This window comes from Sebastes fasciatus, chromosome 2 (assembly GCF_043250625.1).
Source record: "Sebastes fasciatus isolate fSebFas1 chromosome 2, fSebFas1.pri, whole genome shotgun sequence".
Classification (NCBI taxonomy): domain Eukaryota; kingdom Metazoa; phylum Chordata; class Actinopteri; order Perciformes; family Sebastidae; genus Sebastes; species Sebastes fasciatus.
Window position 1 is genome coordinate 23,948,346 of NC_133796.1, and position 23,018 is coordinate 23,971,363.

General features: G+C 40.8%; 3 protein-coding genes and 1 long non-coding RNA gene across 11 annotated transcripts; 2 read left to right on the forward strand and 2 right to left on the reverse strand.

The window, feature by feature from the left end:
• Positions 1-46: 46 nt before the first annotated feature.
• Positions 47-6,851, reverse strand: blzf1 (basic leucine zipper nuclear factor 1). Its single transcript, XM_074614667.1, has 7 exons — positions 6,717-6,851; positions 6,465-6,556; positions 3,986-4,437; positions 3,650-3,849; positions 3,290-3,418; positions 1,852-2,083; positions 47-1,763 (listed from the first exon to the last, which is right to left on the reverse strand). The coding sequence occupies exons 2-7, from the start codon at positions 6,484-6,486 to the stop codon at positions 1,578-1,580; spliced, it is 1,221 nt and encodes a 406-aa protein (XP_074470768.1). The 5' UTR covers positions 6,487-6,556; positions 6,717-6,851; the 3' UTR covers positions 47-1,577.
• A 293-nt stretch (positions 6,852-7,144) lies between these two features.
• On the forward strand, positions 7,145-17,929 carry ercc5 (excision repair cross-complementation group 5). 4 transcript variants are annotated; one of them, XM_074614659.1, is made up of 16 exons: positions 7,145-7,379; positions 8,442-8,617; positions 8,717-8,832; positions 8,975-9,076; positions 9,339-9,417; positions 9,505-9,648; positions 9,730-9,940; positions 10,633-11,589; positions 11,683-11,945; positions 12,066-12,185; positions 13,342-13,555; positions 14,169-14,313; positions 14,955-15,155; positions 15,249-15,333; positions 16,654-17,219; positions 17,292-17,929. In XM_074614659.1, exons 1-16 carry the CDS (start codon positions 7,292-7,294, stop codon positions 17,509-17,511), a joined length of 3,687 nt encoding a protein of 1,228 aa, XP_074470760.1. In that variant the 5' UTR covers positions 7,145-7,291; the 3' UTR covers positions 17,512-17,929. The 4 variants fall into 4 exon arrangements, with proteins under 4 accessions (XP_074470760.1, XP_074470758.1, XP_074470759.1 ...); XM_074614657.1 differs by having other exon boundaries at positions 8,975-9,083; positions 9,349-9,417; positions 16,654-17,929; XM_074614658.1 differs by having other exon boundaries at positions 8,975-9,083; positions 9,352-9,417; positions 16,654-17,929.
• On the reverse strand, positions 16,551-20,052 carry LOC141755641 (uncharacterized). The gene is made up of 3 exons (XR_012591313.1): positions 19,852-20,052; positions 17,264-17,419; positions 16,551-16,819 (listed from the first exon to the last, which is right to left on the reverse strand). It is a non-coding gene; the product is annotated as an uncharacterized LOC141755641 (long non-coding RNA).
• mettl21e (methyltransferase like 21e) lies at positions 17,969-22,206 on the forward strand. 5 transcript variants are annotated; one of them, XM_074614671.1, is made up of 5 exons: positions 17,969-18,484; positions 20,341-20,498; positions 20,604-20,721; positions 20,827-20,924; positions 21,265-22,206. In XM_074614671.1, the coding sequence occupies exons 1-5, from the start codon at positions 18,436-18,438 to the stop codon at positions 21,589-21,591; spliced, it is 750 nt and encodes a 249-aa protein (XP_074470772.1). In that variant the 5' UTR covers positions 17,969-18,435; the 3' UTR covers positions 21,592-22,206. The 5 variants fall into 5 exon arrangements, with proteins under 5 accessions (XP_074470772.1, XP_074470771.1, XP_074470773.1 ...); XM_074614670.1 differs by lacking the exon at positions 17,969-18,484 and adding an exon at positions 19,806-19,833; XM_074614672.1 differs by lacking the exon at positions 17,969-18,484 and adding an exon at positions 20,093-20,214.
• The last annotated feature ends 812 nt before the right edge of the window (positions 22,207-23,018 follow it).

Here is a 23,018-nt window from a genome sequence, read left to right on the forward strand (position 1 = left end):
CTGAGAGTTCCAATGCAGGATTATAAAGAAGACATTTTATAAAAAGTAGAAACTACTTTGGTCTTTATTTTGGTCTGACATGGAAAACAAAAGATGTATAAATATTCTGATGATGCTTGCACATCAACATCGATGCAAACCTTTCCATACAGATGAAATAAACCAAAATATTATACAGCTTGGTTTTAGAAAATTGCAAAGAGGCATGTGCAATAGGTATATTACTCGTCATTTCATAGTAGTGTATTCTGAGGCAACAACTTTTTTTAAATAATGATTTGCAAAAAAACATCACCCAATATTATTGACATGATTCAAAGAAAACAAATCAAACTAAATAATTTCAAATGTTAGATTTTCTGCGTCATTCTTTGTAACACCACAAAAGTCGTTGCAAATAATTGTTAGTGTACGATAACAGTCTATTGTAGTACCGTTAAACCACTTCCAAAGAATTTAATGTATATTAGGGCTGACCCGAATGCTTCGAAGCCTCGACCGTTGCCATGGTATTCAACCTGCAAATCACTATTCGAATGCTGTTTTTAGATTTAAAAAAAATTATTATATATAAGCATGTAATAATGATGTTTAAATCCCCAAATAGCACATGAAATAAGGAATAATCCCACAACATTATTAATTATTAGTAGTTATTCTCAGACGGATATCGCTGTTTGTTGTGTGGAGGCGTGCGTGTGTGTACAGTAGTGTGGCAGCGGCACTGAAACGGGGGAGATGGAGACAGACAGACAGAAACACATGTCAGCCTGCTGCACCGCAAAGCTTTGACTACCTTCAAAACATTTTAACCGAAGCTTCGAAGCCCAACATTTTTTTTATTCGGGACAGCTCTATTGTATATTATAATGCCTTTGCAGCATGCATTATAGACAATATATTAATACAATTTTATTTTAAATATGATAGCACCATCATACTGAGAAGTTAGGGAGACCCCCGCAGTATAAGAGGCATCATCACTTGTTTTTATTATTGTACAGGCACAGTGCGTGTGTGACTGTGCAATAAGCTCATAATCTGTTGTTTGTTAACTTCCTGGATGGTGTTTCCATTATATGATTATGTAAATACAACTTAAAACACACTAGCCTAATATTCAAGTTTGAATAAGCAAACACCCCAACTGTCCGTTCACTATGTAACACTGACTCATCATCTTGACCTCACAGCCCAACAATAAATAGCACTTTCCATAGTTTAAACCAGGCTGCAGTGGCTCTGAAATGCATTCTGTTCTCATCACTTTCACATCACGATCCCTGAACAAACAACTCCCATTTTCTTATTTCGCTTTTTTCAAGTAAAGACAGCAAAACAAACAGCAGGTTGATACAATTTAAAAACATCTGAAATTGTGGAGATCCGCACTAAAAATGGGCAGCGAAGGACTCGTACTGATACAGAAAAGGTAGCTAACTTTAGGTGTAAAGAAGTCACTTAACAGAGCAGCAACATCCTCCAGAGTACACTCATGTACAGATATGTCATTTGAAATAAGCTCCGATGCTGCTTCGGCGCCAGATGGGGGACGTTTCGCCGCTCTTCGTCCCTCCTTACAGCACCAGGATGTCTCCAGTGCAGCGCTCGCAGCAGTTAAAAGTAATGTTTTCGTAGCGGGTGTATGGATGAAACCTGCCGATGCTCTTCTTACTGCTGAGAAAGCTTGACGGGGTGGAGTCACCGAGCAGAGGGTCTGCTTTGTTTTCTGAACAGGAAATTGGATCTAAACTCTTCAGCACCTATGAGAGAAGACCAAGAAAACATTTAGTGATTTTATATCAAATGTTAGGAAATGATCAGATTTGTACAAGAATGTGGAGTTTGTACCTTCTCAGCCATCTTCTCGGCTGGCGTGCTGCAGAGCTGCTCGGCCGTTGCACTGCTGCTCTTCACCATGTTGCTGCTGCTGCTGCTGGTGTTTCCCAGCAGATGGGAGTTGATGGCATCTGCTAGCTTGTGATTAGATGCTACCAGCTCTCCTGTGCTGTGGGGCTGTGCACTGGGGTAGTATGTCTGCTGTCTGCCCCACTGAAGAGACACCAGGAGCTGCTCCAGAGATCTGCAACGTCAGCACATAGACTGTTATTATCATCTATGCTTATAAAATATTGCAGAGGTGCACAAACTCTCGAAGGCTCTTTATGTTTGGCCTGCAATTGTACCGGATTGGCAGCCAACGACCACTGGCATACACACTTTAGTATCAGCTGTGAACTTTGAACCTTACAGAATATGTTCACTTGGCCAAGATGTAATGTTCATACAGCCATCTCTGAATGTTGTGTACTATAGCTCATCTATTGTTATGCAGTCGGATAAGTTCTCCCTGCAGGATCCTTGTTGCTGCGCAGATTCTTTGACAGTTCCGTCAAAAAGCAGACTCTATGTATACATTTGCTATAATTGGTTCATTTCTGGTGTGAACTATAATGTATTAAAGTGCAAAACTGGGTCCTAGTTCTCTTCATTTCTAATATTAAATGCAACTTTGTGCAATTTTTTTGAACAACTTCTTTTTAATTCAGTAAAATGAAATCATTACATGTCGCACATGTTTCAAAATTAAAGTAAATGTAGCCTACATGGATAAACACTATACCCAAGCTGATAGAATACAAATGACTGAGAGCATTTACCAAGCTCAACAACTGATAAGAAGTACAAATATATTTCATTCCACATGAATATTAAAGTGTTGGTCAAGTGTTCCCACTGCAAAACTACGCCAGTGTGAGTCTACTTGTTTGCTTCAATAGGCCCTTTTCACAGCAGTCATTTCAGCATGTCGTTGCAGGGTAGACAGGTGTAGTTATGGCCCTGATCCATTGAGGTGTGCCAGGGCCCTGGTATTGTGCATGCTGGCTCACTGTAATGGCTGTGACACACTTAACAGAATGGGACCATCATTAATTTGATCAATTACACCCGCGTACACACACCGCTATGACACGTCAGAAACGCTGCTGTGAAAAGGGCCTATTGACGGTAATCCGTTAGAAATAAAAGGTCTATATACAGCTAGTAGAGATACCTCTTGTATGTATTTTACACACGTTTCAATAGCCTTTTTTTAACAAATGCACCGGACAGCACCTAGAGTAGAGCGCTTACTTTCTTAAATTATACCAAAATAAGCCATTAAGTGGCGCTATAACTTACACTTACAGAGTTTGTGTGTCCTCTCTTTTTCCTCATCTTCAGGACTTTTAAGTTGCAAGCTATTATAATGAACAATTTACTTAATTATGGATAAACTGCAAGTTACCTGTGAGTGAGCACCATGTCGCTGGAGAACTCTTCTCTCTCTAACAGCAGGTCTTGAATTGCTCCTTGTGCCTCTCTGGTCTGTCTCTGCAGAGCTGCTCTGGCATTCGTCAGCTCCTCTGCCATGACTCTGAACAGACAACATTGATGCAAGTGTTTAATCAGCATGATGACATTAACTATGTTGTCTCTTATTGATCCTTGTAGAAGAATTATCTTTTTTTTTTTTAAATTGTATTTGTATTCATAAGGCTTGCAGGATGAAAGGAAATAAAAACATCCCATCCCTTTCCCATCACTTGCTTATATTGTCCAAACATTTCTAGCTGTCACACAATTTTGTTTTTTCTCTATTTCATACCTGCTGGCCAGGAACTTGCTCCTCCAAACGTCACACTGGATACTCATTCGCTCCAGCTGCTCCGCGGTGTGTGACAGACACCGACCGAGAGCCTCGTTCTCCAGAATCAGCTGGTTCTTCTCCCGTGACATACGCTCAAAGTGGAATTGAAGGTCATCGCCCAACGACGCCACCAGCAGTTTCTTTAGCTCGCGGTTCACCTGGCACACGGAATGAAATTTCCTTTATATTCACTTAAAAGCACATCATCATACATGAAACAACATGCACAGTAAATAAACCTGACTGTGGAGAAGCTAGTATGTCTAATAGCTAAATAAAGTGGATCTGCCTTACCTCTATCTGCACACGGAGCTGATTGGAAAGGCCTTCCTTGTCCTGCAGCAGCCTGCGTTCAGAGTTCTGCAGCTTCTCCAGCTCTCCTCTCCAGTCCTCCATCAGAGGCAGCGGGTGAGAGCCCTGCTCCTCAGCCTGCTGCCCAGCATCCCCTTTGGCCTCAGCAGGCCCTTTACGGGTGTGCCGGCTAATAGCAGCACGGGGTACGATGATCCTCACAGCCTCCACCTCTGTGCAGAGCTCCCGACTCACCTTGCCCAGGTGGAGCACCCCGAGAGACTGGGGGGCCGCAGGATGGCTAGATTTGGGGCTGTGTTTTGGGCTAGCCACCTTCAGGAGGGGAACTACACACGGACTTGGTGGCAGTGCATCTGTGATTACCTCCAGGACGGCGGGCGGTTTTTCAGTTTCCATGCCATCGCCAGCACCTCGGACAGGCACACCGGCAGGGCCTGGAACAAAGAAATGAAGACAAGTTTACACTTAGCACTTAAATGTGTCCTGAGTGATCCAATCAGAAGTGGACCGCTCTAAATTCCTATAACACATTGTTTGCATTGCACAACAAAACAGTTGTTTTGCCAATGCCAAGCAACCAGTGGTGGAAAGTAACTAAGTACATTTACTCAAGTACAAGTTTGAGGTAGTTGTACTTAATTTGAGTATTACCATTTTGTGCTACTTTATATTTCTACTCCACTACATCTCAGAGGCAAATATTGTACTTTTTACTCCACATATTTATTTTCTTTGTGGATTTTGATCATCCACCATCATATCAATACAAAATATAAATCATCTAATAAATTATTGTATACTATTATGGATTAAGCTACCCAGCAGTATATAAAGTAATTACATTTAGCTCCACCTTTATCAGCTGCGACATTAAAGTGATGAACACATTAATGCATCAACACTTATAATCCAATAATATAATACAGATCATTCTGAAATGAGCCATTCAACATAATGAGTACTTTTGGTACTTTAAGTATATTTTGATGCCAATACTTTTGTAGTTTTACTTAAGAAAGAATTTGAATGCAGGACTTTTACTTGTAACAGAGTATTTTTACGCTGTGGTATTGCTACTTTTACTTAGTAAGTAAAAGATCGGAGTACTAAAAACTGGTCAGACTCGTAATCTTGAGTACCTTTTGATCTCATCAGATGGTTCCTGTCTTAACTCAAATGTTTCCAGGTTTACACTATCTAATCATGGAAACTTCTTGTAAAACTGATGTGTTTAGACAACAATAAACATTGGAGACATTTGGCTTTATATTTTAAACAGGGGTTGTAGAAAAAAAATGATTATATTCCTTAAAGTAAGGTGCGGACAAGAGTGTGGTTTTGGTATCGGCACAGAAACTCAGGTATGGAGTTGGCAAAAGTATCAAAACATTTCAACTCTAACCACTGGCACACTTTACACTTACTTACTTTATAGACTGCACATATGTACATATTACATTCATTTATGTATTGACGGACTGTACACACTATGTTCACCCATTCAGCCTGTATCTTTTATATCTCTATTATTGTTTTTATTATTTTTGTATACCTTTACCTCTCCTGTGTTTCACTCTGTTTGCTGATGTTGATGCTTTGACACCTGAATTTCCCTCCGGGGATTAATAAAGGTTCATTTTATCTTATCTTATCTTAAATAACACCTGGCCACAGCTGTATGGATGAGTGCAGTTATTTTTCTGTGTTTAGCAGCAGTCACAACATCTGAAAATCAAGTGATCACTTCAGAAGCTTTATGTTAAAGGTTTGATTTTGCAGTTGTAATGAAACACAATCTGGATCAGTCCAAACAAGCCAACCATGATAAGAAGAAATCAGTTTCCTGCGTATTAACCTTAATATAAGTCAAATTCTGTGTGATGTGGCTACTAAACAGTAGATTATGTGATGTTATGTGATGTTACAGTACGTGATGTGGCTACTAAACAGTGGATTATGTGATGTTATGTGGTGTTACAGTAGATTATGTGATGTTACAGTATGTGATGTGGCTACTAAACAGTAGATTATGTGATGTTATGTGATGTTACAGTAGATTATGTGATGTTACAGTATGTGATGTGGCTACTAAACAGTAGATTATGTGATGTTATGTGATGTTACAGTAGATTATGTGATGTTACAGTGGATTATGTGATGTTATGTGATGTTACAGTAGATTATGTGATGTTATGTGATGTTACAGTACGTGATGTGGCTACTAAACAGTAGATTATGTGATGTTATGTGATGTTACAGTAGATTATGTGATGTTATGTGATGTTACAGTATGTGATGTGGCTACTAAACAGTAGATTATGTGATGTTATGTGATGTTACAGTATGTGATGTGGCTACTAAACAGTAGATTATGTGATGTGGCTACTAAACAGTAGACAGAATGAAAACAAGGATAAGGACAAGGTAATGTAAATACTGTAGATTTAATTAAAACACATACCTCTCACAGCAGCAGTAGTCATGGTGGAGCTGGTGGTAGCTAGTGGAGAAGAGGAGGTCTGTAGTTCAGGTGAAACCAGCTGACTCGTCGTCCTGTGATCATCAACAATGGAGAAACACTTTGTTATTAACATCTAACTACAGCATTCAATGTTTGTGACGGTTTTATCAAAGGAGGCAGCTGGTTAAAGGTCATGGTTAACAACTGAGATACTGATAACGTTTCACGAATTCACAATAGTTGATAACAAACCAGATAACAAAGAGTCCAACTCCTCCTCGGTTAATCCGCTGCTAGCATCAGGCTGGTGATTCTGCCACCGGACACAGTTGGCCTCTGCAATCTGAGGATGTGTAATTTAGCCCTGGGTAAGGTATCTCAGGCCACACTTCCTGTCAAGATACACCTCCTCTTTTGCAAACTAAAGCCAGAAGGAGTTCAATAATCGGCCCAGTGCACAGATCAATACTCAAAGTCATTAGTCTAACTGTTACTCTTACAAAAATATATACCTGGACCTTTTTTGTCGAAGCAGCTGCCTTACACAAGAAAGCCTGCCAGGCTAAATCCAGGAGAAAACACCCTTTACTAACAAAGTGGTGTAGCAGCTAAATATGACCGGATGTGAATAACGCGGAACCTTCATGCGGTAGTCAATTATTGCTCTACGGACAAAAATAGTGTAACAACAAGCGTTGAAAAGAGGCTTCTTCTTTATCCCATTTCAGGAGAGGAGCTGATGACAGAAAATGTTCAGATTAGTCCAACACAGTTGATTTGTTGTTGATATTCACAGTACTTCCGGTGAGTTTTGGACCGTGGTGATCATGGGAGTGCATGGACTGTGGAGGCTGCTGGAGAGCACAGGCAAACCCATCAACCCTGAGACTCTGGAGGGGAAGATCCTTGCTGTTGGTATCCTGACTTGTTTTTATTTATTTGTTTATTTGTTTTGCACAATGTAAGACTATACAACATAACAAAAAAATAAATGAATAATATAAAGTGCAGGAAGAGGCAAAAGACCCACTGGGCTTTTCTGAAGCCTCCACCTGGAGACAAGATCAATATAAAGACATAATATGACTACATAATAGTGATAACAAACAATTAGGACAAGATATATATATATATAATAACAACAATAACAATACAGTAAATATACATTTATATACATTACATTTACATTTATATTTAGTATTTTCAAGCCAATAAAGCCACTTTGTACTGAATTGAATTGTATACATTAATTACCAATATCCCAGTCAAATGTCTATGGAGAACGAAGAGAGTCATGTAAATAGAAAGAAAACACTTAATCAATTAATAACTAATTGTACAATAAAAAATAGACATTAATAAATTCGTTTACAAATTGATTTATTAGAGGTCCCATATTATAAAAAAGTGAGATTTTCATGTTTTTTTTTATTATAAAGCAGGCTTAAGTCCTATATAAATACTGTGAAAGTATAGAAACACTCAATCCACAGGGAAATACACACACAGCCCGTATTCAGAAACTCTGCATTTGAAACAAGCTGTCAGGATTTCTGTTCATTCGTGATGTCACGAATAGTGTGTGTGTGTGTGTGTGTGTGTGTGTGTGTTGCGTGGAAGTGTATGGTTAGTGTTTGTGAGGAGGATATTGATTTAAATATCTATAATGACTTCTGGGTAATCGTAACCAAACAACATTGTGAGTGGGAAAAAATTAAAAAACATAAAAACAGATACATGGACAACATGGGGAAAAGCAGCTACAAGACAGCAATTAAATGACCCTTTAAGCAACTTTTGAAACATTTGACAGATGAACAGTTTGACTTGGTGGTGATCTATACATCTATGTTTTCTATCTGTCTGTCATTGTTTGAGCATTGGGTCCCATCACCTCTCCATCATCTCTCTGTCAGATGTATTGATGTAACTGACTGTGTTGTGTTGTGAGCATTAACCTTAACCAGACACCTCCAGACATCAGCATCTGGCTGAACCAGGCAGTGAAGGGGGTGAGGGACCGTGAAGGCAACAGTATCCAGAACGCCCACCTCCTCACTCTCTTCAACCGCATCTGTAAGCTGCTCTTCTTCCACATCAGGCCAGTCTTTGTGTTTGATGGGGACGCACCGCTGCTGAAGAAACAGACTCTGGTACGTCCACTGAATCCAATGCTTCCTGAAGAATAAGCAGTCTGTGTAACTTGCATATTCTGTAATTTAACACATGCACGGCTGTGGCTCTCCTTGCAGGCTGTGAGGAGGCAGAGGAAAGAGGAGCTGAGCCGGGAGTCCAAACAGACCAATGAGAAACTCCTCAAGACATTCCTGAAGAGACAAGCTATCAAAGCTGCACTTGGAGACCGCAGGTAAGGGACGGGGGCAGTGTGCAAAGAAAACACTCCCATGTTTCTCCTCTCTCTCCCTCTCTACTTACATAATGTCTAAAAACTACAAGATGAACTGTCTACTCTCTTAGTCTGAAGTATCCCTCTTTTTTTCCTTTCACAGTACGGATCCTCTACCCAGCCTCTCCACTGTGAGGAGAGATGAGGTGGACGACATTTACGTCCTACCAGCCCTGCCAGCTGCAGAGGAGAAGGACAAAAGCAGGTCAGAGGTTACTATTCGCTAGTCATTGTTGTAATGCAGTCAGAATATCTACAGTCCACACCAGTGTTTTACATCCATCCACAGTTGAAGAGGCTGGAAAAGCTTCTCATCTTCACATGTGTTGGATAGGAGAGTCAGGTTTATCAATAACAAGTTAACATTAACTGTGCCCGAAGGAGCACTCAGCAAAATGTAATGTTTTCTACAGTTATTTCTCATATGATATTGGTACTTTAATCATTTTAATATTTTATTCTTGCAGTTCAGAAGAGGAGGAGGAGGAGGAAGAAGAGAGAGAGTCGGAGGAGGAGGAGGCGGAGGACGGTTATCACATGTATCAGGTAAAGTTAAGTTCACATGCACAAGAGCATAATATTCAATGTGTTTGATAATTGACATTTGAAGCCAGATTGCTCTCTGTGTCTCAGGGAGAATCTCATGGAAACCCCAACTCAGTGGACATCAACTCAGAGGAGTTTGTCAGCCTGCCTCCGGAAATGAAACACGAGATACTCAAAGACATGAAAGAGTTTGCCAAAAGACGTCGGACCATGTACCACAAACCCCCAGAGGTACTGTTCACTCTCATTCACACACATGTACTCACCCATCTCCTGCTCTTCAACACAGACTCCTCCTCACTTTCTCTTTAGGCTTCAGGAGACTTCTCCCAGTACCAGTTGGCCGGCCTGCTGCAGAGGAACCATCTGAATCAGCGTCTGCAGGGTGTGGAGAAGGAGATGAACCAGCGGAGCGCCGGCAGCCTTCCACAGCAATACCAACAGGACGGGGAGCAGCAGAGTCACAGCGTGGAGTCCCATCGACTGGTTTCAGAGGACAATGCCCACTATATCCTTATTAAAGGTGAGGGCAGCTACTGTATGATGATGTGTTTACTCAAAGGACCATAACAGGTTTTCAAAGTGTCAGTTACCAGTTGGCAGATTTCTTGAACGCATCAAAGAAGAGAGAATAGTTACTGTTCATAACTGTATCATTACAGTGACACTTTGATATAAAAAGCACTAATTGTTCCGTGTGATAGATCACTCATCTCAATCTTATTTTAAATCTCTGCAAGAAGATTTGGTGCCATATTTAAATCTATGGTTGAACCTAAGAAATGCATCTATAACCTTCTGATGTGTTTGACAGTGGTTGTTGTTAAGTAAAGGTTGCATGATTTCAGAATCAGAAATCAAAATACTTTCTTGATCCCTGGGGCATTACAGTTGCTCTTATATAATCATAAAGAAATGTAAGAAAATAGAAATAAAGGAGTATGTTATATGTAAATTATGTACATAATGCTACAATATATAACACAATATATGTAGAGAAATATAAGTAAATAATAGAAATTAGAATATAATAAATATGTACAAATATTTGCATTAAGACACGCAATATATAACATATAACCACAGTTTGTGCAATGAACCTTTAACAGGGTCTCATTGGTGTTAGAGAGAGACTGTTAATTTAGATACATATCTAAAAATGCAAACTTGTCTCTGTTTTCATATTTAAAACACAAGCCGCTTTTTCCTACACAGGCTCCAAAAAGAGCGCAGCTGTCCCTGAGAGCCAGCCTGCAGTTGCAGCCTGGTCCGGCAGCTCCCTGACAGGCAGCAAAAGACGAGCTGCAGACAGACCTGAGCCCCTGTGGCGTCCTGCTTGTGAGGAAGAAGCAGAAGTGCGTGGTCGCTCCTCAGAAGACTCCAAGCCCTCTGTCTCGAAGGAGACTCGGGGAGACGCATCACCGCCCTCGCCTCGCACACTCAAGGCGATCCAGGCCGCAATGAGCGACAGCTCGGACGAGGAGAAGGTGGACGACCGGGTAAAGAAGGATGGAAGTGTGTCCCCACGGACCCTCCTGGCAATCCAACAAGCTCTAGCTGAGGAGGAAGACGGCGCTGCTGGACACAGGACTCTAACCAGCAGCTCATCCACCAAACTGCAGGCGAATATTCATCATCCTGTGCGACGAGTGATCATCAGCAGCTCAGAGGAAGAGACAGAACCTGATGATGTGAACTCTTTGTCTAATGAAAAATCTGATATTAAGGGGAACACACCTGGCCAAAGTTTACAGGTGACAGATGGTTTGCTTGTTGATAGTTCTGATGATGAGATGGAGGACGTGATCGGTCACCGAAATAAAGCACTTGGCTTTGTGGCGCTGCAGCAACCTCACGAGAGAGAGATGAGGTCAGAAGAGGAGACAAAGAAAAGACAGTTGACGGAGGATATAAGGACGGGAAGCAGAGGACAGATGGAGAAACAAGGAGAGCTGGAGGGAAGAGAATCATTGATCACAAAGCCACAGGGTGCTGCTGCTTCCAATCGCAACACATTATCCACCAATCCCTCTGTTCAGCTATGTGGAAAACCTCTCAGTGCAGAGACTGAAATGCTGTTAAAGCAGAGGAGCAACCAGGTGACTGAAGCTGTAGAGGACAGGAGCAGAGATGATATGAAGTCGGAGGGCAGTGAGGAGAGCGAGTCAGAAGGTACAGTAATAGCTGGGTTAAGATCACATCTCATTCATAACTTCTTAAACCAGCAGATATTAACAAAAGTTCTTTTTGTTGGTGTTTTCCCAGAGAGCTTTGTCGAGGTGTCAGACGAAGAATTTAAAGAGGAAGATGCAGATGATTCACTTGTAATGATTGGAGAGAAAGAGGTCCGTAAAGATGAGACAGAGCGGGAAGAAAAACCAGAGGAAGGTTTGACAGAGGCTCCAGCTGCTGCTTTGAAATTAGCGGAAGAAGAAGAAGACAAAGAGAGACGGACTGAAGAGGAAGAGTTAAAGGACGGAACAGAGACAGAAGCTCCAGCCATCAATGAATGGGAACACTTCGATGTGGTAAGCATTCCTGTCGGTACTGTTTAGACACGCAAACTTCAATGCTAATAACTAATACAGAAGCTACCCTCAGGATTTAAAACAGAAAAATAACACAACTGTGTGTGTGTTGTGCTGCAGGACGAGCTGGAGGCTCTGGAGAGCTCTCTGCAGGTGGAGCAGAGCAGCCTGAGGGAGCTGAAGCAGCAGCAGGAGAGGATGGCGAACACAGTAACTGGACAGATGCAACTGGAGAGCCAGGTGAACCGCAGACACCGTGAAATCACATCAGCACATAGAGACACATTTAAAGCACACAGACACTCCACCCTCAACACCTAACCTTGAGAAACGTACCAGCTTCTATCAAAGACTTAGGATTATTAATAGAATAAAAAATGTAAATACACATGCATGAGGCCGACTGAGGGATACATTTCTTTGTGGTGCGTCTGCAAAACGTTCCCATGAGAGCGATGCAGCCAGTATTACTTCACCATCACAGGGATATAAGTAGGTGCTAGGAATCTGGTGTTAATTCATTTATTTATTTGTATTTATTTATTTATTTGTATTTTCCCCTCCCTTGTTTTTGAATACTTTGTTTTCCAATTACAGTTACTATCTGTTATTATATGTACATATTACTTTATTTGTTATGGTTTAGGTTTTTTGTTTAGATTTTTCTTAAGGGAACAGTAAAAAGCATGATTCAAAATTCATAGGGATATAAGTAGGTGCTAGGAATCTGGTATGTGAATTTATTTAATTTATTCATTCATTCATTTATTTATTTATATTTATTTATTAGTATTTTTATTTAAAATCTTAGATTTTTTTATTCATACTTTTTAATTTTCGTTTTTTTTATATTTCTTATTTATTTATTTTTTTAATTATTATGATTATTTTCTCCTCCCTTGTTTTTGAATACTTTGTTTTTCAAATTAAAGCTACTATCTGTGATTATATGTACATATTGTATTTGTTATGGTTTAGGTTTTGTTGTTTATATTTTTCTCAAGGGAACAGTAAAAAGCATGATTCAAAAGTATTATCTCACAATCTTCGCTGCAAATTTGTGTGTTAGCGTGTGCATGTGCCAACTCACTCACACCATTAAATGTCACAGGCTGTCAGCATTTCATCCTTCATAAAATCACCACGTAATGTAAAACTGATCTTTATTAATCCCCTTGGCTGTTTTGTAAATGCTGCTAAGAGCGACAGTATTTCTCAGATGACTACAGAAACATGCACGTACTAAAAGATCACAGTGCAAAACATATTTAAAATCCTGGCAAATAGCGTCTGTGTCGTCGAGAAATCAGTATCACCTTGATGTGTGCAGATCAAACCGATATTGTGTCTTGGTATGTTTGTTTTTGTGTGAGTAATGACTGATCTTTGATACCAGGAGCTGCTGCGGCTGTTTGGCGTGCCGTTCGTTGTGGCGCCGATGGAGGCCGAGGCTCAGTGTGCAGCACTCGACCGCGCCGACCACACAAATGGTACCATCACGGACGACTCAGACGTGTGGCTGTTTGGAGGGAGACACGTCTACAAGAACTTCTTCAGCCAGAACAAACATGTTGAACACTACCAGTTCAGTGACCTGCAGAACCAGCTGGGTCAGTGCTCCCTGTCATCTTATCAAGTATTTAAACATGTTTAACAATTAATTTCCTCTTGTGCTGTTATTTAATTTTAATTGTTAAATTGGTGTTAGTTTTAATTCTAGAGTCTAAAAGATCACGTGAAAGCAAAAATGCTGTTTCCATATTCATTCAAGATGCCAAATACATGCAGAAAAATATATGTTTTTTGACCGAATTTGACATTTTCTCTAAAATGACTTCAGTATCCTGTTAAATGGAGAAACAAACCAGACACATATCACATTTATGATGCCACTTCATTGGATTATTGTCTGTATATGTATATGGTTTATTCACTCTTATCATATTTATTCAGTTCTCATTGTCATTGTTATGGAAATGCAACGGCAGATGGTGTTATTTTGCTGTTTTGTGGACTGCTGAAATGGAGGAGTAACGTGTTGAAATGGTGCTCGGGTAACAAATCACCACACTAATCCGATGAGTTTATATCCCACGTGTCAGAGGCAGGTGTTTATGTTATGATGGGCTGTCAGCACACTGACCAGAGAGCACAGGGCTCTTCTTTTTTCACCTTCTCCTCGCTGTCCCTCTCTAATCTAACCTCTCTGTATGTGTGTCTCAGGTCTGGACAGGACTAAACTGATAAACCTGGCTTACCTGCTGGGAAGTGACTACACGGAGGGCGTGCCGGGGGTCGGACATGTGACCGGCATGGAGATACTGAATGAGTTCCCAGGGCCGGGCTTGGAGCCGCTCACACAGTTCAGGTGTGTGTGTGTGTGTGTGTGTGTGTGTGTGTGTGTGTGTGTGTGTGTGTGTGTGTGTGTGTGTGTGTGTGTGTGTGTGTGTGTGTGTGTGTGTGTGTTTCAGGGTTAATTAGTCCAGGATATTCAAATGTTAGCGGATTTTCAAAGTAAGTGTTAATAAAGGTCCTTGATTAGCATTTTTATGGGATGAGTGTCACTACTACATACTGTACATGTGTGGTTTATTTTTTCTGACTACGTATTCATCATACAGCTTGCAGTCGCAACCACCTTTTTTCTCTTTTACACAATTTTTTTTTAACTTTTATGTCTTCAGTCTCTCTCTACTGCGACCAATTTATTCATAATTTTGTGACATTTTTTAAGTTTTATATTTAATTACGGGTTTATATTGGTCTGTCTGTATTAACGGAGCTGAATAAATGTCAACTCAGTATACAACTTAGGCAGTATTAAATGTTATAAAGTAACTATCTTGGATTATTTCCTTAATTTTTCGAAATATTCTGTATTTCTGTGGCTTTAACATTTCCAATAAATGTATTATATCCATAAAAAAACATGTATTTTGGACATTACAAGAACTAGAAAATATTGCCTTTCTTACGTTGATTTGCCTGGTTATTGTTTCTCTCCTCTAGTGAATGGTGGTCAGAGGCTCAGGAGAAAAAACGCCTGTCGGCCAATCCTCGGGACACGAAGGTTAAGAAGAAACTGAGGGACCTGAAGCTGCATCCTGGGTTCCCTAACCCGGCGGTGGCTCAGGCTTACCTGCAACCTGCTGTGGACCAGTCAGACAGCTTCTTCAGCTGGGGACGGCCACAACTCGACATGATCAAAGAATATCCTTTCTCTCTCTCTCTCTCTTTCTCTGTGTGAGTGTGTGTAGGCATCATATTCATGACTGTATGAGGTTTCTTTAACCAGTTTTTTACATTCTGCCTGAGTCGTTTTGGTTGGAGCAGTCGGAGGACGGAGGAGACTATGCAGCCTGTGATCAAGCAGCTCAACACCCAGCAGGTAACCATGCGTACTTGTACCCCAAGGGATACCTTGGGGTTATTTGCAAAGGGGTATGTGGAAAACTCAACTAATTAACTCAACTAAACTAAAACTAATACATAGAAATTAAAATGTAAAATATTTAGCAGGCCCACTTTTTTAAAAAGGCCATATTTGAAAAACAGTGAAGTGTCAAGGGGCCGGACATTTCCATTTCCTATCTGATCTGCAAAGCAAGGAATTTAAATGTGAAAACAATAAACCTTTTTAATAGGCTTAAATAAACACAATGTTGCATTTACATCTTTTAATATCAGTTTGACTCACTAAATTCTTTCTGCTTAAACAGCCTGGGTTAAAACCTTTTAGCAAAATAAGTATTTCTGTTCTTAACAAGACATAACTAATGAATGGGCTAATTAGCCTATTAGTAAAATGATGATATTCTAATAATCAAACAATGTAATAAACTTGGTGTTATGTTAGCAGGTTATTTAAATAAAAACACAATGATATTGCTTTTAACAGTACGTAACAGCATCAATAGCGTGGCGTTGATGAACGGGAGTAAACTCCCTTATTGGAAGAAATTATTATTATCTTTTATACTTTTTTTCATATTTATAAATTATCAAAGGGACAGTTTGAGGTTTTTAAAGGCCCACAGGCCGCCTATTGAATTTGCCTGGTATACAGTATATAGCCACATATTTGTGAAGATAAACAAATGGGATTACAAATTTGTGTGATGCTGATCCTTATTATATTTACAATGATCAGCAACACAACACCACGTGTTGCAATAGAATTAGCAAGTGAGCAGAGAAGTCGCAATAGTTAGTTTAAAGCATGAATAAACAGTTGAAGGAGTTAGTGGTAGCTGAAAGTAATGGATAAGCAATTTATATCGTTAATTAACAGTAATAGATAAATGATTTAAACATCCATCTTCTTGTAAGTGGTGGTGGTAGTGCAAATGCAAACCTTTAGCAAAGCAACTTAAACATTGACAATTTTATGAAAAAAAAAAAAAAGATATTTTAACAATATCAACTTTTATATACTGTAACTTAATAATGTTGAATAACAATTTATAATCCATTCATAAGAACATATTTGGAGCATGACGTACAGTGTAAGAAGTTACAGTAGACGGCTGCAACACTGTCACATCTTCAGTCCGGTGAGCAGCATCCCTGTCACATTCTCCTGAATGTCTCCAGTTTGGTTGTGTAAATTTGGAAAAAAGTCACTAATAGATGGAATAAAACCACTTTGTAATCTTACATTTATACATAATCTACATTTCTACTTCATACTCTCACTGTTTTGGTTTAGACTCAGCTGCGGATCGACTCGTTCTTCCGCATGGAGCAACAGGAGAAGCAGGCGATCCGCAGCCAGCGACTCCGCAGAGCCGTCACCTGCATGAAGAGAAAGGAGAGAGGAGGAGGAGAGGAGGAAGAGGAGGACAGCGAGGAGGAAGGGCCATCCCCATCCAAATCTAAGAAAGGGAAGGCAACAAGCAAGAGTCCCAAGAAAGGAGGAGAGAGAGAAGAGGAGAGGTCTTTGTCAGGAGGAGGAGGAGGAGGAGGAGGAGGTTTTATGGGGTCGGAGGTGATTGTTGAACCTCCTCGTACATCTCTGAAGGATGTGAGCAGCAGCAGCCGGGAGTCTCTCTCTGTGAAGTCCGTCCCTCAGTCTACTAAGACTCTACCTCAGAGGGCCGAGAGCAGCAGCAGCAGCAGCCAGGAGTCCCTCTCTGTGAAGGCCGTCCCTCAGTCTACTAAGACTCTACCTCAGAGGGCCGGGAGCAGCAGCAGCCAGGAGTCCCTCTCTGTGAAGGCCGTCCCTCAGTCTACTAAGACTCTACCTCAGAGGGCCGAGAGCAGCAGCAGCCAGGAGTCCCTCTCTGTGAAGGCCGTCCCTAACTCTACTAAGACTCTACCTCAGAGGGCCGGGAGCAGCAGCAGCAGCCAGGAGTCCCTCTCTGTGAAGGCCGTCCCTCAGTCTACTAAGACTCTACCTCAGAGGGCCGGAAGCACCAGCAGCTCCAGTGAGGACAGCGATGGTGGCGTTGATGTTGCTATGGTTACAGCCCGGTCTGTGTTCGACGGCAGCCGACGAGGCCGCGGAGCGAAAAGCACAAGAGGGAGAGGAAGCACGAGAGGAAAGGCGAGGGGGAAGAAGAACTGAACTTTAAACAGAAAATGAACATAAACTCTCCAAGCAGTTGTGATATTAAGTGTGAAACATGTCACACATGAATAATGATAAGTAATATTCTATACATATAGACATAAATGTGTAAATGAATCATGAACAGTGATGAATTGAGCTTTTTCTGCATTATGGAATATGTATTTTGTAAACTATTAACGTGAATGAAAATGTTTTTTCACCTGAATATGAATATTTTGCATTAAATCTTTGAGGTAAGTATTTTTGGTAGTTGAAGTATTTCCACAGTAGATGTGAGTTTGGCTCATTTGTGAACCGTGAGGCAGAGACAGGTGCAAGTATTCAGCTGCACACATCCCTCAAGTTTCTTTCAGGCAGTATTTTAGTCGCCTTCTGTTTCTGCATGCACTCCCCCAACTCCTCCTCCTCCCCCTCCTCCTCCTCCTCCTCCTCCTCCTCCTCCTCCTCCTCCTCCTCCCTCTGCCTCGGACACTCACAAACATTGAGGCTTTTTGCACAAGTGAAAAATATTCTAGTGTGTCTGACATTTCTATTACTTGCACCAAGCTCTATTATAACTTGTTAAATTGTGTATTTTTTGGGGGGGTCTTTAATTAAAACATTCATTCTCACTCCCTTGCTCCAGCTGAACAGTGGGTCAGAGCAGCTGTCGCAGTCCGTCAGTCACACTACATTAGAGAGGGCTTTAAGCATGCCCAGAGAGAGCTAGAAATGTGGGGTGGAGTTGACGTGGTTGGACAAGAAGTTGGGAAACGCTGTATTTGTGTGTAACTTAAAACCACAGAAGGTGACAGCAGCTATCAGCCTGCTAGAGATCCAGATTGACCCAAATCCAAAAGGATCCAGGACCACAGACAGAGACCGGCAGCTTTAGATTTCCTGTTTGGGGCGCTCTGGCCCTCCTGCTTGGACTCAAACATGGAGAGTCAACAGTCCATGAAGGAGGACTCCAACACCAAAGAAGAAGGTGAGGATTTGGAGTAATACAGAAGAAAAAAACTAAAGATATTTTTCTTCTAATTTCAGTGGCAATAATTGTAGAAAGTTTTTAAATTTTTTGGAACAAGGTCACAATTTTTCTTTTTGAAACACTTAAATATTTCAGAGGCATTCATGTTTAAACTTAAATGCCATAAACCAGCTGAGTATGACTAATGTCGGAGCTTGTAAGATGTGGCTGTGTTGAAATATTTATTCCATTCATTAATAACAAATCCAACATGTGCTGTATTTATACACGCAACAGCTATAAATGGAGCTCCTGCACTCCCCCGACCTTTGCATTGTCACTCTGTGGGCTCGCCTGACCTTATCTCTAAACCGGCGTTACATAACTGAAGTTGTGTGTCGGATGAGTAACCGTTAACACTGACACATAGCTGGAGGCTGATGTTACAAACAAACAGAGCAGGATCAGAGGGGCATTATGAGCCTAAATCTGATTCATTTATAGAGCAGATGGGACCTGTAATGTGATATGACAGGAAAGCAACATGATTACTCATCTGCTTGATTTAAGGTCACTTTTAGGTGATGTGCAGTGGTGGACAAAATAAAAGAAACACCTACCAATCCTGCACAGCAGCCCTGCGATCACATGTTGTTTTGGGATTGTTTCAACCACATTACTTACTTTCTTACACAGTGGTAACTAGCCATTCAGATAGTTTGGGTTTTATTTGGCTAGGTTTTATAATATCTGTCTATGAGATATACAGTCCTCTACAAAAATCTACAAATCTTCAACAAAATTGCATTAAAATATCTTTCCAGGTTTAATGTCCACGTTAATCTGAACAATCCTCAACCCTCACTGTGAACAAATTTCATAGGAACTATTGTCGTTTCTGATAAAAGATTCCTATGCAAATTACGCTATTAGGTGTCTTTCAGTCAGTTGGTCTTTCCATCGCTATGTCACACAATTGTGATGCACCATAATTCAGTCAGCAACTTCTGTAAATCACAAGGGTATCATTGGATAATCCGTAATTTAAAAAAAAAAACAGTAAATCTGTTATTTGTTTCAAAACCAAAAATTGGGGGGAAAAAAACATTTTTGCTGTCAGAATAAAAAAACAAATCAAAAAGGGTCCGTTTTAGGTCATTCCTTTAATAATTGTAATTTTTGATTGAAGAATGAAGCAAAAAAGGAAGTTTCGTGTTTTTTTTTGTCATTTTAATATTAAACCAACACAAGCACCAATGCAGGTGCACAGGTGACTCACATTTAGCTGAAAACCTAATTAACAATGTGTTTCAACTGTTGCTGCTTGAGTTGTTGGAGCATCAAACACCTCAAAATGATCAAATGTGGTGAGAAATCGTACATACCAAACAGGAATGCAGCCCTGGTAACGAAGAACCGACTGTCATCAACAGATGGGGAGAGGCTTGAATCAACACCTCTGACAATACTGGCAAAAAAAACAGTATGACCTTTAACAAAACTAGTATTTGCTGGAAGCTACTGAACTGTATTATAAGGCGGTTATTTAGCCTCAGTAGCAGCATATAGTTTGAATACTGTTTATTCTAATGACCTTTTTCACAGCAGGAAAAGCACAGGTGCAACTAATAACACTGATTAAAGCTCCATACCATCTGGTGTGATTAATTACACCTGTGCATCTCCTGCTATGACATCACAGTGCCTGCTGTGAAAAAGGTCTATTTGTGTATCTTGTGTCATTCTAGGTATTCTTCATTATCCTCACTCACTATCAGATTTTGTAAGCACTATGTTATTTTCTTTACCTGGATGCCAAAGCAGGTGCTGCTGTGAAAAAGGTCTATTGGTCTATATCTTGTGTTATTACGCAGGTGCTGCTGTGGATGCAGAGCTATCTAAAGCCATAATGGCTCGGTGTTTCCACCCCTCTGTGATGGGCCCGGAGGCCTGGGAGGGATACGTCTTTTCTGACCTGGAGATCCGGATCAAAGAGTCCACAGACCTGTACGGAGCCGTACTCTGGCCCTCGGTACGCAGCCCCATCTGATACATTATCCCAAATATTTAGCTGCTGTAACTGTCCTCTATATTTTGAGCCCTGCCAGTCAACTATAACCTCGTGTCCCCCCAACAGGCGATGGTGTTGTGTCATTTCTTAGAGACCAACCGAGACGAATACAACCTGTTGGACAAAAATGTGATTGAACTGGGTGCTGGAACTGGACTCGTGTCCATTGTGTCCAGCCTGTTAGGTATACGGAAACAAAACAATCCAGTTTTTGATCAAATTTTTCTCTCTCTGTTGCTATTTTTGTATCTCATTTCCTGTAACACTCAGCTGCACCGTCTCTCTCCAGGTGCTAAAGTGACCTCCACTGACATGCCGGCTTTGTTGGGGAACCTCCAGTACAATGTTATGCGGAACACCAAGGGTCTATGCAAGTACATCCCTCTGGTAGGTTTTTCAGATTTCATACTGTCAGGTTGATAACATTATTATTATTATTATTATATTATTAACAAATATTAAAAAATCCAGCCAAGATGCTATTGACAAAACAACCACCAGCAATATAGGCTATGTTGCATCGTGTTTTTCTTGGTTTGGGTCATGGACCAAATGTAGAATATACTGTGTCATTCCATGATATTTCCAGTGCAGCCAACACCAAAGATTGATGATATAAAACACCTGAAGAGTATGCAAAAGTGGACTTTACCTTTTAAGAAACAAAGGGATATAATATATAAGTTTAATACTGTATAGATCAACCCTAAATCATCTCTGCTTGTAGGTCACAGAGCTCTTTTGGGGTCCGGAGGTGGAGCAGCGTTTCCCGCATGCCTCCCATCATTTCGACTACATCCTGGCAGCTGACGTGGTGTACTCCCATCCTTACCTTGAGGAGCTGATGGACACCTTTGACCACCTATGCCAGGACAACACACAGATCCTGTGGGCCATGCGCTTTCGTCTGGACCCAGAGAACAGCTTTGTTGACCGCTTCCGGCAGGGCTTCCACCTGGAGGAGCTGTACGACCTCCCCAGTCTGAGCATCAAACTGTTCCGAGCCTGGAGGAAGGTCAAGAGGACCAAGGACCAGGGAGAGGCGGCTGCCTGAACTGTGTATATCCAGTGTTTGTGTGTGTGTTTGTGTACGTGTGTGACTGCCGAGTTATGTATGTACGAAATGTGTATGTTTTATTTATTCAAGTGTTTTCATGGATATCGTGTGTAAATGTCTCTTCGTCAATAAGGCTTTATGATGTTTGTAGTTTGATTCTATGCCAGAATATCACAATATCAAGTTGTGATCCATGTTTTATTATATTTTTTACAGTATTTACTGGTGTATCTATCAACTGGAAACATTTAAATATAATGCAATACTATTTGACAACACCACAACCTCCAAAATGACCGTTGAATTCACTCTGACACACGTCGTATTTATTGCTGATCTGATCATTTAGGTGAACTTTTTTTTAAAGCTGGTTGCATCCATCAGCAGCACGATCTCAAACGTCTGGCTGACGATGTTGTTTTGTTTCAGTCGGTTTACAGCTCGGATGATGTACATGCCTCTGGGTTTTTCCAGTGGATTTCTGGTGACCTTGTGGATTTTATTTAGGAGCTCTGCTGCTGAGTGACTTCTCATGGACAACATTTCCAGGTTTTATCACCTTTAGAAGTACCAGTTTCAACAAGGACAGGAGAAGCATGTGTGTTTATTTCAGTATCTCAATAACTATTGACTGGATAATGTTGGAAGAGTCACTGATATTTCCCTTAAGACGAATCCTCTGGGGACCATGAATGACTGGAGCGTTGACCTGATAACGTCAATAACAGTCAGCAGCAAGCAAAGCTTAGCTTTAAAGTTCAACTGAGGCTGGTGAAAGTTTAGCAGCTCTCACAAGCAATGTAGAGCTGAACCTGACAAGACGGACACCGTTGTGACTAATTGGCCCAATACCGACCTTAGTTTATCTTTGGTTGCTTTCTTCCTCCGTCTTGCTGTGGTTGTTGATTGCAGACTGTAGTTTCTATAGCTTTGTTAGTACTGTGGCGTATTGTTTTGTGACGCTTAATTGTGTTAGTTTTTGGAGAAAGAACCATTTCATCTCCAGCGCTCCAAACACACTGAGACTACCCACCTGTGTCTACTTATTACCTGGTTGTGAGGCGTGACCTGTCACCAACATGTTCACTGCCCCCCTGTGGCGTGGCATACTAATACCCACAAAATGTAAACTAGTCTTTCAAAACCAAAAAACACCCTTGATGGCTCGTACGACACTGTACAGAGGATAAGCCCCTAGGATTTAGTTGACAATACAACCTTTTCTCTGGCACCACCCTAAGGCCAAACATTACATTTTTTCTGAGAATTATCACCTGAATCTGCAGCTCCCTTCAGCTTTACGGAGCTTCATAGCGACTTTGAGCTCATTGTTTAGCTGTCCGGCTGCAACTTTACTGTTTTGATTCACTTTCACCGTTCTCATAGCTCAAAAGCTTTAAAAACGCACTGTAGACTACTTACTC

What these genes read in the sequence shown, in the direction of transcription:
- blzf1 (XM_074614667.1), bottom strand. Translation starts at nt 6,486, where the DNA reads ATGACTACTGCTGCTGTGAGAG. An exon ending in GACATGGTGCTCACTCACAG is followed by an intron (nt 2,084 to 3,289) that starts GTAACTTGCAGT and finishes CTGACGTTGCAG; the next exon opens with ATCTCTGGAGCAGCTCCTGG. An exon ending in CCGAGAAGATGGCTGAGAAG is followed by an intron (nt 1,764 to 1,851) that starts GTACAAACTCCA and finishes CTTCTCTCATAG; the next exon opens with GTGCTGAAGAGTTTAGATCC.
- ercc5 (XM_074614655.1), top strand. Translation starts at nt 7,292, where the DNA reads ATGGGAGTGCATGGACTGTGGAGGCTGCTGGAGAGCACAGGCAAACCC. An exon ending in ACGGTTATCACATGTATCAG is followed by an intron (nt 9,418 to 9,504) that starts GTAAAGTTAAGT and finishes TCTGTGTCTCAG; the next exon opens with GGAGAATCTCATGGAAACCC. An exon ending in CAACTCGACATGATCAAAGA is followed by an intron (nt 15,156 to 15,248) that starts ATATCCTTTCTC and finishes CCAGTTTTTTAC; the next exon opens with ATTCTGCCTGAGTCGTTTTG.
- mettl21e (XM_074614671.1), top strand. Translation starts at nt 18,436, where the DNA reads ATGGAGAGTCAACAGTCCATGAAGGAGGACTCCAACACCAAAGAAGAA. An exon ending in CTCCAACACCAAAGAAGAAG is followed by an intron (nt 18,485 to 20,340) that starts GTGAGGATTTGG and finishes GTTATTACGCAG; the next exon opens with GTGCTGCTGTGGATGCAGAG. An exon ending in GAGCCGTACTCTGGCCCTCG is followed by an intron (nt 20,499 to 20,603) that starts GTACGCAGCCCC and finishes TCCCCCCAACAG; the next exon opens with GCGATGGTGTTGTGTCATTT.